This window comes from Fragaria vesca, linkage group LG7 (assembly GCF_000184155.1).
Source record: "Fragaria vesca subsp. vesca linkage group LG7, FraVesHawaii_1.0, whole genome shotgun sequence".
Classification (NCBI taxonomy): domain Eukaryota; kingdom Viridiplantae; phylum Streptophyta; class Magnoliopsida; order Rosales; family Rosaceae; genus Fragaria; species Fragaria vesca.
The window spans coordinates 6,263,652-6,274,275 of record NC_020497.1 but is presented as its reverse complement, the minus strand read 5'-3'; the positions used below and the strand labels follow the sequence as shown (position 1 = coordinate 6,274,275).

Genomic DNA, 10,624 nt, shown 5'->3' with positions numbered 1-10,624 from the left:
TCTCTCTCTCTCTCTCTCTCTCTCTCTCTCTCTCTCTCTCTCTCTCTCTCTCTCTCTCTCTCTCTCTATTAGGGTTAGGGTTTCTCGACTGAGCGGCAAGTCCCTCATCCATGGCAACGACCTCCATGGCGCTTAAAACTGCGGCAGCCTCTACTGCTTCGGTAAAGGCAAGCCTCATCTCAAAGCTCTCTCTGAGTAACCAAGAAGAACCGGTGGATCTGGGTAATCTCCGATGCCCTAAGAGTGGTTTCATGGCTCCACGTTTCTATCTTGTTGGACGTCTGAATACCACTCGTGCAATTATCTTCGATGCGTTTAGGAGCGCAATCCGCTCCATGTGGAGGCTTTCAACTCAGGTGGAAGTGCAAGCAAGAGGAGACTGATTTCTGTTCACGTTCTCGTCTGAGAGGGATGTGATCAGAGTGAAGAGAGGAGGACCATGGGCGTACCAAAGAGCTATGATCATCCTCAACGACTATGATGGCTTCTCGGACATCATGGCTGTGCCCTTAGATTTTGTGTGGCTTTGGGTTCGGATCGAAGGACTCCCGGCGGCTCTTTCCACAGCAGCGACAGCGAGGTTGGTGGCAGAGACTATTGGAGCGGTTCTGCAGGTTGACAACGGGGGTTTCCAGCGAGGGCTTGCCCGAGTCAGGATTACCTTACCTCTGAACCAGCCGGTACGTTTGGATCGCCGGATTAGGGTTTCACCAACGGATGTTCTTCAAGTGATCTACAGGTATGAGAGACTGGTTGGAAGATGTCGTACATGTTTCATGCTGAATCATGGGGGTGAGGCATGTCCCCGAGAGACTGAAGAGGTGGTTGACCTGGGTTCAGAGGCGCCTAGGGCACCAGTGCCTCCACCAATAGTGTTTAGGGCTAACTCGACCCCAACCCTCACTGTGCCTAACTCGCCCTCCCTGGCTTCCCTCTTCCCAAAAGCGAAGAGATCTGTGCAAATTCGAGAGGTTTAGTGTTCCCGTCGCCAGCTAAAGTCGCCGGTGTGCGGTGGGGCAGGGAAGAAGAGACAACTCCTGAGGGTAAACGTGCTCGCCATATGTTGACATTTGCTCCGTTGCCTCTGAACCCTGAGGAGTTAGGTTTCTATACGGCTGATGGAGGTGCGCTGGGCATCAAGAAGACAGGTAAGTCTCCTAAGAAATGAGGAAAAGGTAGGCCGAGGGGAAGTCAGACCAAGAAGAATTTGCTGCTGGGAGAGTGCTCGGACTCCATGGAACCAAGCTTGGGAGAGAATGCTGATGTGGTCTCAGGCCTCGAATCCGAGGCTGAGGAGGAGTAGTCTTCCTAGGGTGACTAGGAAAAGATCCTTGTTGACACCTTCTCTGTGATGCTTCCTTTCTATTACGATGAAAGGTCAAAGGTACACCATTGGGTCTTAGGCCTCTAATCGGGAAAGGAAATGTTGCTGTTAAGGTGTTGACAGGTTATTATGCTTTTTTAGTGTTTTATCATCCACCTTTTTGGATGAAGCTTTGAGGTTGTTTTTCAATTCTTAGTGGTAGTTTGATTTAGCGTAGCTTTGCATTTGTATAGTCTTCGGACTATTCATGCTTGACCTTTTGGTCGTCATGATCTCTGATCAATGGATATTTCTCCTTTTCCCTCAAAAAAAAAAAAAAAAAAAAACAACAACTAGTCAACTACAAAACAAAACCCCCCTTCCGACTGATCCAAATGAAAAGCTAGAGACACAACAAGGGGAAGACAGTTAAACCAGATTATATGAGCATGACATTACTGAGCGAAATCAGCAAGACAGTCTGCTAAAAAGTTAGCCTCACAAAATGTATAACTAAACACAATGGAGTCAAAAATTATGAAGCAAGCTTCAGGATGTCCTTAAGTACCACTTTAATCCGTCAATCAACATTCATCTTTCGGTGTAGACAATCTATCAGAAGCTTGGAGGCTCCTTGCTCGAAGTGAATGAGTCCAATAATTTAGATATCGAAACAAGAGAAAGGATATCACTTAATAGTTCTCTACTATTTTTGATTTAGGCCAGTGTTTGTGAATGTCTTTATCAAGGACCCAATAGAGCCTAGAATCACTTAAACAGTTTTGTTCTTTCCCATCAGTTCGGGAAGACAGAGCGAAATTGAATACTGTTTCTACTGATTCCTCATCCTCATTCCAGTTCTGAACCACAGACACAATCTCTAATGGCTCCATTGCCAAACCTCCCAGAAGTCCTAATCATCAACCCACCACCAGCCTTCATCTGTTTCGAATCCCACTTCACCCACAAGTTCAACATCCTCCGAGCATGGGAGTCCCCTCTTCCTCTAGACCAGTTCCTCACCACCCACGCCCACTCAGTCCAAGCCCTCCTCTGCCGCGCCGAGACTCCGGTCAACGCCGACCTCCTCCGTCTGCTACCGGCCCTGAAGATCGTGGTGTCCGCCAGCACCGGCGCTGATCAAGTGGACAAAGCGGAGTGCCGGCGGCGTGGGATTGCCGTGACCAATGCTGGAAATGCGTACTCGGAGGATGTTGCTGATCTCGCTGTTGGGTTGTTTCTCGATGTGAATAGGAAGATTTCGGCAGCTGATTCGTACGTGAGACGTGGGCTTTGGTCTAGCAGAGGAGATTATTCTCTTGGTTCCAAGGTCTGTCATTTCTTGATTGTTGTTACTTTCTTCTTTCTTCCAAGGTCTGTCATTTCTTGATTGTTGTTACTTCTTCTTTGTGTTTAAACAAACTTGGGTATTCTCTGATTGCATGTGTTACCCCGATCATAATGCGTTTTGTCACAACTGCTGAACTACATGTCTGAAAATGTGGTCTTTATGATTCAACTTCTTACTATGTTCATTGCAGATAGGTGGAAAGCGAGTTGGGGTTGTTGGATTGGGTAGCATTGGCTATGAAGTTGCCAAAAGACTCGAGGCATTTGGTTGCAAGATTTCATACAACTCAAGGAGTAAAAGGCAGTCTTTGTCATATCCCTTCTATTCCAATGTTAGTGAACTTGCAGCAGACAATGATGCTCTCATTATCTGTTGTGGGTTAACAGACGAAACCCGGCACATGATCAACAAGGAAGTCTTATCTGCATTGGGAAAAGATGGAGTGGTAGTTAATATAGGGCGCGGTGCAATTATTGATGAGAAAGCATTGGTCAGGTGTTTGGTGAATGGAGAGATTAGAGGTGCTGGTTTGGATGTGTTTGAGAATGAGCCTCATATACCAAAAGAGATCGTGGCGATGGATAATGTTGTTCTGTCTCCACATAAGGCTGTTTATACAGTAGAGTCTGTAAAGGAAGGAGGTGAAGTAATGATCGCCAATTTGGAAGCTTTCTTCTCCAATAAACCTTTGGTTACTCCAGTCATATATTCATGAATAAATATGATTATTTAAGTGAGTTGTATGCATTCCTTGCCTTTCAAGTTTCTGTCATTAAAGCAAATGAAGGCTGATGCCGATAGCATTGTTCCGTTTAACTTCACTATAGGTTTTACAATTGCGAAGTGTGGAGTCAGTCTTCAGTAAGCAAATGAGGTTTGTGACCATTCAGAGAGAAAGAATTCTCGAAAGGTACACTCTAGATCAAACTAAAGCTATACAGGGCAGCTTTTGTTGCTTTTATTTCTATCTTTACAGCAAAAACCAGTATGACTTGTATTCTGTATCCCAGTGGCTGCTATTGGCAGTCATAAATATATGAGTTTCTGGCAAGAGAATACTAAACTTAGTGTGAGTAAAGAGAAATTCGTATGAAGTTCCATGGAAAGCCCCAACGCCATATTCGATGAAAATTGTATGTGCTTCGTACTGGAAGAGTGTCGCGGCTGTTGTGTGGAGACATCGGAGCAAGCTTTTCCGGTGGGAGGTTTTGCCGTTCAAGCTAAGGCTATATGAAAATTGTCCGTCAGAGTGTCATGGCTAGAACAGTTTGTGGCTTGTTTCCCCCAAATCTAGGAGGTAGGACTTGTTAGTCTACATCTATTTGTTTCCTTTGCATTCGATCAAAGAGCATCATCTAGTACCACAATTAAGTGCATACACGAGCTTCATTATACCAGCAAGTGTTAGTGATTTTCCTTTAGCTACTTGGCCACTCATTTAGAGCTCAAATATATAAGGATCTGCTACATGTGTTGCTCTTGCTCTGAGTTTCAGGAAATCTCTCCTCCAAATGATACAAGAAACCACATTACTTTATCACCTAATGAGGTAAAACTAGGATAACTTAAGTACCTAACCAAAAGAATTATGTAACCAGAGCAATTAGCTTACTCCGATTACATCTCATCGGTCCGGTGGCGGTTCTGGTGTCCAAAACGCCACCTCTATACCTTTTCTCTCTACTCAATTTAAGTGGGATTTCAAACCCGAGTGTGAGTTCCACACCAACTCGAGTACTCGACCAGCCAAGTTACTATTGTTGGGGAAACTTTGACTCATTGTTGTCCACAATAATACACACCAACCAAAGTACCAAACTACTATTTTTGGTCCAACTGTTTCCACAGTGTTCATTGACTTCATTCTTTATTTTTCCAATAATTTGGGAACAAAATCCAAACTGATCTTGATCTCACTTCCAATAGTCTAATGGCTCCATTGCCAAACCTTCCAGAAGTCCTAATCATCAACCCACCACCAGCCTTCATCTCTTTCGAATCCGACTTCACCAAAAAGTTCAACATCCTCCGAGCATGGGAATCCCCACTCCCTCTGGACCAGTACCTCACCACCCACGCCCAATCCGCCAAGGCCCTCCTCTGCCGCGCTTTGACTCCGGTCAACGCCGACCTCCTCCGTCAGTTACCGGCCCTGAAGCTCGTGGTGTCCGTCAGCACCGGCGCCAACCACGTGGACAAAGCGGAGTGCCGGCGGCGTGGGATTGCCGTGACCAATGCTGGAAATGCGTACTCGGAAGATGTTGCTGATCTCGCTGTTGGGTTGTTTCTCGATGTGAATAGGAAGATTTCGGCAGCTGATTGGTATGTGAGACGTGGGCTTTGGAGTAGCAAAGGAGACTATCCTCTTGGTTCCAAGGTCTTTATTTACTTCCACCCATCATTGAATTATTGATCTTTTATGTGTTTAACTGGACTAGGGAACTGAAGTTAGGAACTTAGGATATTGGGATTTGAGTTTACTGCCAAGTGTTTTGTTTAGAAAGTGGTAACTAGTCAGATTATGAGTATGTCTGAAAAGATTTCATACCCTTAAATCCGGACTTAGACCTCAGGAAACCTCAGATTAATGGATCCCGAATGTCAGCCAAATTAAACGTCATCATGCTTTAGTAGATTGAACTGAAGAAATAAGTTTGCCAATCCTAGGGGGCACTTTTTTCATTTGTTCAAAGTCCATCTTCTCATCAAAATCCATCATAAGGATTTGTGTCTGTATGTCTTGTTAGAATATAGTAGTTACAGTTTTGTAAGGAATGTGGCTAGTAGAAAATGTACCAAAACTCTGTTCTTCAGTGAAAATCTATTAAGTGGTAATTGGTAAAGTTATGAATTCCATGTATTAGCCCTATCACAATGATATTAGTCATTTAGTCATAAGTAGATGTCTCAAAATGTGTCAGGATTACTGAGCTTCAACTTGTGATTTATCATGATTCAACAACTTCATATCTTAATTGCAGATAGGTGGAAAGCGAGTTGGTATTGTTGGATTGGGAAGCATTGGCTATGAAGTTGCCAAAAGACTCGAGGCCTTTGGCTGCATCATCTCATACAACTCAAGGAGGGAAAAGCCATCTTTGTCATACCCCTTCTATTCCAATGTCTGTGAACTTGCAGCTAATAATGATGCGCTCATCATCTGTTGTGCATTGACAGACCAAACCCGCCACATGATCAACAAGGAAGTCTTATTGGCATTGGGAAAATATGGAGTGGTGGTTAACATAGGGCGTGGGGCAATTATTGATGAGAAAGAAATGGTCAAGTGTTTGGTGAACGGAGAGATCAGAGGTGCTGGTTTGGATGTGTTTGAGAATGAGCCTCATATACCGAAAGAGCTGGTGGAAATGGACAATGTTGTTCTGTCTCCACATAGGGGTGTTTATACACTAGAATCGTTAAAGAGAGGAAGTGAATTAATGATCGCCAATCTGGCAGCTTTCTTCTCCAATAAACCTCTGGTTACTCCAGCCATGGATGACTAAATATGATCTTATTTGCTGGTTTATTTTGCCTGGATATTGTGTATCAAAGCTATTTTCTGTTTTACTAAACTGTGTAAGGACCCGACCCAGTTATATTTTTTTGGCTTCCAACATTTTGCCATTGAATCGAAGTAATTGAAGTGATGCTGCTGATATTATTCTGTTCAACTTCAACATTCAAGGTTTTAGAATGTAGAGTGGAGTCAGTCTTCTAGTAACCGAATGATGTTTGTGACATTTAGAGAGACGATTCTTTGTGGTACTCCAGATGAAAACTAAAGCTAATATATAGCAATTTTTGTTGCTTTTGTTTCATCTTAACTGCGAAGTATGAACAATGCCTGTAAGGGTGCTATTGGTAGTCATGTAAGGTCATGTAAAATACAGGATTCTCAATCATAGCAGTACAAAGAGGACAATGGATACTAAATTTAGTACGAGTAAACATGATTTCATACTTGATCTCATAGATACATAGAGTTATTTAAAAAGCCAAATTCCATGAAAATCGTATGTATGGCTTGGGAGGAGATTTTTCCTTCATTTTCTTTCCAATGATATGAGACTCTTATCTTAAACGCACAAAAGAGACGACAGCTAATTTTATCCCTACTTCCATTACCTCTCCTTTACTTCCACTATGTCATTGGGAATTTGGGATTATCAAGGCCTAGAATCCACCACTGCTATGAGGACCAAAGACACCACCTGTACGGACATGGAGGGTGAAAATGCTTATGATGTGTTTGGAATCCCATATATCCATGATCTTCTTCTAGCTGGAATGACATTTGTGACAGAGCATCTCCTTCTCTTCTGTGTTGCTTTTCATGGTTCAAAGATGTGGTCTCACTGGTCTGGTCAATTATTATTGTATGAGACTCCTAAAGTTAAAGGAATATTATTCATGCTAATTGTTTCTTTTGTGTGGATTAGTAGATTCTCATACAGCCAGCAAGTGTAGATGTATCAATCTTTCCACCATTTGTGGTTTAATCTGAACTACTAAACTAAGAGTTTAAATTACCTAATCCATCTTATTTTATTCTGAAAATCATTAATCCCCTAAGAAGAAACCATGAAAACTAAAGCAATGACCACAGACGATCTTAGGCATATGCATATGATCTAAGTTGGTAGAAGCAAATGATCTCATATTGTCATTTGTATATCCACCAAGTTAGAGAAAGGCGAGAATCAAATATCACAAAAAGTTGCCAACGGGTCACGGCTCACCGACTTTTTTTTTTTTTATAGTAATGTTCATATACAAAGAGAAATTTTATTCACGGCTAAATACTAAATACACATCTCACACTTAATACACGACCAAATAACTTTATAATATTAACATTTTACTAAATACACATCTTTAAACTTCATATATTACCCTCATTCAAAATATACCAATACTACCATATATATTTTCTAAATACACATTTATTCCTTTTTTATATCATCTCAACTTAGAAAGAAAATAAAAGTTTTCTCCCTCTTTGCTAAACATCGAGAAGACTATTTTTTTCTTTGCAAACTCAAGAGCATTCAAACTGTTCCACCATAATTGATCAATATATGTAAAATCCTTTACATGTTCATTATTTTAGACGTTTTGCACCCAAACAAGTTTTAGATCATTGCAAAACAGATGGCAAACTAGATCACCAGTCTCTTTTGCTTGAAAACCTCGAGCATAGATACTCCACTTGTGTGCATGATAGACAGTACCACATTCTAAGTCTTTGCATGGTCGAAGCCAACCAAAAACCTTCATCTGCTTGGGGGGAATCCATTATTATGAATCATTAATTAAGCTCTTGCCCCATGATTAATCCTCCATCAATTCGGTTAAAAATATGTCTATGTCAAACAAGTATTCTAAAACTTTCGTAAATCTTTTTTTACATCTTATTCAAATTGCGTTATGCCACTTGTTATATCCTTGTCGAAATCCACTTGTTAAATCCATGTTGTTTTACCTCTCTTGGATTCAATAAAATTTTTGTTTTGCCAAAAACAAAATAAAAAATATATCCATAATCCATGTTGAAATTCACATGTCATTACTTCTTGACCTATAAGTATGTAATTATCAACCAATCAGCATGCAGTATTATAAGAATGTCTAATTGTTCCGTTATTTGTATCTCATCGTTTGAAAGATGACGGCTGTACATGCAGAAATCAGAATATGTTTTTTTGGCAAATCAGAATAAGTAGTATATATGATAGTATATGGATGTGAAAGTTTAATACATTTAGTGGTCAAGAAAGTATATATTAATTAAAATGATTCATGCTTGAATTGACAGAAAATTAAAAATTAGAAACAAGATATGGAGCCCTTTAGTTAATTTATTCCTCCAAATTTCTTGTTCCATTCATTTACAATATATGATGATTCTCTCCCACGATAACAAACAGCCTAATTCCCTCTGTTCCGGTCACCTATTTTCCTTGTACACCACCAAAAGCACTATTAATCGCCCAAGTTTTGTTTACTGGGTTTAGTTGCTATTCTGTGAAATCCAGTCAGAGAAAGCATCCAAGGTTCTTATGTCAGCCCTATAGTGCTTCTGTGTAAACTCGAGCAGACTAGGCCAAGTGAAGTCAGGATACAACCTTGGTGTTTCAGTATCGACCAAGCTTGTTGGCGGGGTCACCACTTTGTCTTTGTTTGGGCAAAGAAAGAAAGCTAGTGATTTCCTTACAGTTTTGTTGTTTACAACTGCTCTGTGTAAGCAGCTCTTGTATATCCCATTTGATAGAGCCTGAAAAACCACATCAAGAGAAAAAGGCATAAATTCGTAAACAGTGTTGCATGTTATTTTGAGCAGAAAGCATTGTGGAGATCCTAGGTTTTGTCTAACATGAAGGAGTATTTTAGATGTTTGTAGCCTTTTGGACAGAGACTAACACATACGTAAAATGTTGATTAAACTGCAATATCACTGAAGTTATGAGTCGGAACACTTGGCATATTTCTTAGGGGAAGGGGAGAGATTTCTGTCAACAAAGTTAGAGACTTGAGTAGCTAATGCATAGAAGAACTTACCATAAATGTGTCACCAACGTTGATAACGAAGGAATCAAGGATAGGAGTGATGGCATGCCACTTTTCATCAACAAACACTTCAAGGCCACCAACTTGGTCCTGATGCAGGATCGTCAACGATGTGGGATCACAGTGAGGACCAGTTCCTAGGGTTAAATCTGGTTTCTGGCATATTGGATAGTAGTTCAACCTCATTATGGAATCATTTCCTTCGAAGAATTCTTTGAAATACTCTCGACCAACTCCTAGGCTTAGTCCTAGTAGCTCCATGATTCCATTAGTGAGATTGTTCATGGCTTCAACATATTCTTGGTACACCTTCCTGTGAAAGACAAAAGTACATTACTTGATGAGTAAAGTACTATTTGTATAATGCAGGAGTTTATGGTGATTATTTTGTTGGATTAGTATTTGTGAGAAAGGTTGGTGTCCTTACCCGAATTCTGCGAAATCTTCACCCATCACATTCACGAAATAGTCCTTCACAATTGTTGAGCACTGGCTATCAGCACAGGATCTGAAAGAAAGAGTTTCTTTCCAAGGAAGTTTGGAGGAGAACCTGCCAGTGAAGCTACTAGCATATCCGCAGCTGTCACCAACCTTTCTCTGAGCCCTTTGCTTCTCCGCGAGTTTCATGCTGAAGAACGCGTCCATGTACTCATGAGCTTTTTCTATGAGTTGGAAATCAACTCCATGATTCACAATGAGAAAGAATCCATGTTTCTTGCATGCCTCGTCGACGGTACGAATGGCTTCGGAGACAACCGAAGCATCCCCGGTGAGAAAGCCTTTCAGGTCAATGGGAGGAACTAGAAGCTCTAGTCGATCGGGGCATGGCTTTTCGTTGTCTGGCCATATGAACTGGGGTGGTATGTTGGACTCATATTGTAGAACTGGGGCATCAAAGACCAAAGAGGTTCGTTCATTCTCATGCTTTGTTTGGTTTAGTGATGAAGGATGGTTAGAAGGAGGCATTGGCATGGCTAACATGGTAATGTACCCTTTCAAGATTTGGGAAGGTATAATTATGAATTAGGTAGAGAGAGCGAGAGAGGGAGATGGTTTTTGAGGAAGAGTTAGCAAGGAGGACAGAGTTTATGAAGAAGAAGAGGGAGAGGACAGAAACAGCCAAGACTGTTCATTGGGGAGGTCGTACCAAATTTAAGAATCTAATGTAAGTTTACTGTTGCCTCATTCCTCTAGCTCTCTCTTTCTGGTAAGTCACCCTCTTTCTCTCTTTCTTTCTCTGTGTGTTTTGTGTATTGGTCTTATATCTTATCGCTTAGCTATAATATCTTTCAGGAATATTACAGTACGTACCCCCAACATAAACAAATGCATACACGTACAGTTTCCTTAGCAGGTCTAGATTCATCATAAGTGTGTGTCAAACTAACAGTTTGAGGTCT

The 10,624-nt window shown here is 41.2% G+C and overlaps 3 protein-coding genes across 3 annotated transcripts; 2 read left to right on the top strand and 1 right to left on the bottom strand.

Moving 5' to 3' along the window:
• The first annotated feature begins 1,898 nt into the window (after positions 1 to 1,898).
• On the top strand, positions 1,899 to 3,505 carry LOC101306560 (glyoxylate/hydroxypyruvate reductase HPR3-like). Its single transcript, XM_004306834.1, has 2 exons — positions 1,899 to 2,633; positions 2,845 to 3,505. The coding sequence occupies exons 1-2, from the start codon at positions 2,187 to 2,189 to the stop codon at positions 3,367 to 3,369; spliced, it is 972 nt and encodes a 323-aa protein (XP_004306882.1). The 5' UTR covers positions 1,899 to 2,186; the 3' UTR covers positions 3,370 to 3,505.
• A 1,079-nt stretch (positions 3,506 to 4,584) lies between these two features.
• On the top strand, positions 4,585 to 6,326 carry LOC101311523 (glyoxylate/hydroxypyruvate reductase HPR3-like). Its single transcript, XM_004308376.1, has 2 exons — positions 4,585 to 5,031; positions 5,636 to 6,326. The coding sequence occupies exons 1-2, from the start codon at positions 4,585 to 4,587 to the stop codon at positions 6,158 to 6,160; spliced, it is 972 nt and encodes a 323-aa protein (XP_004308424.1). The 3' UTR covers positions 6,161 to 6,326.
• Positions 6,327 to 8,667: 2,341 nt separating this feature from the next.
• On the bottom strand, positions 8,668 to 10,196 carry LOC101311230 (gibberellin 20 oxidase 1-like). The gene is made up of 3 exons (XM_004308375.1): positions 9,652 to 10,196; positions 9,216 to 9,537; positions 8,668 to 8,931 (listed from the first exon to the last, which is right to left on the bottom strand). Exons 1-3 carry the CDS (start codon positions 10,194 to 10,196, stop codon positions 8,668 to 8,670), a joined length of 1,131 nt encoding a protein of 376 aa, XP_004308423.1.
• Between the last annotated feature and the right edge of the window lie 428 nt (positions 10,197 to 10,624).

Coding starts and splice junctions, on each gene's coding strand:
- LOC101306560 (XM_004306834.1), top strand. CDS start 2,187: ATGGCTCCATTGCCAAACCTCCCAGAAGTCCTAATCATCAACCCACCA. Junction 2,634..2,844: donor ATTATTCTCTTGGTTCCAAG/GTCTGTCATTTC, acceptor TGTTCATTGCAG/ATAGGTGGAAAGCGAGTTGG.
- LOC101311523 (XM_004308376.1), top strand. CDS start 4,585: ATGGCTCCATTGCCAAACCTTCCAGAAGTCCTAATCATCAACCCACCA. Junction 5,032..5,635: donor ACTATCCTCTTGGTTCCAAG/GTCTTTATTTAC, acceptor TCTTAATTGCAG/ATAGGTGGAAAGCGAGTTGG.
- LOC101311230 (XM_004308375.1), bottom strand. CDS start 10,196: ATGCCAATGCCTCCTTCTAACCATCCTTCATCACTAAACCAAACAAAG. Junction 9,538..9,651: donor GAAGATTTCGCAGAATTCGG/GTAAGGACACCA, acceptor TGTCTTTCACAG/GAAGGTGTACCAAGAATATG. Junction 8,932..9,215: donor ACGTTGGTGACACATTTATG/GTAAGTTCTTCT, acceptor GTGGTTTTTCAG/GCTCTATCAAATGGGATATA.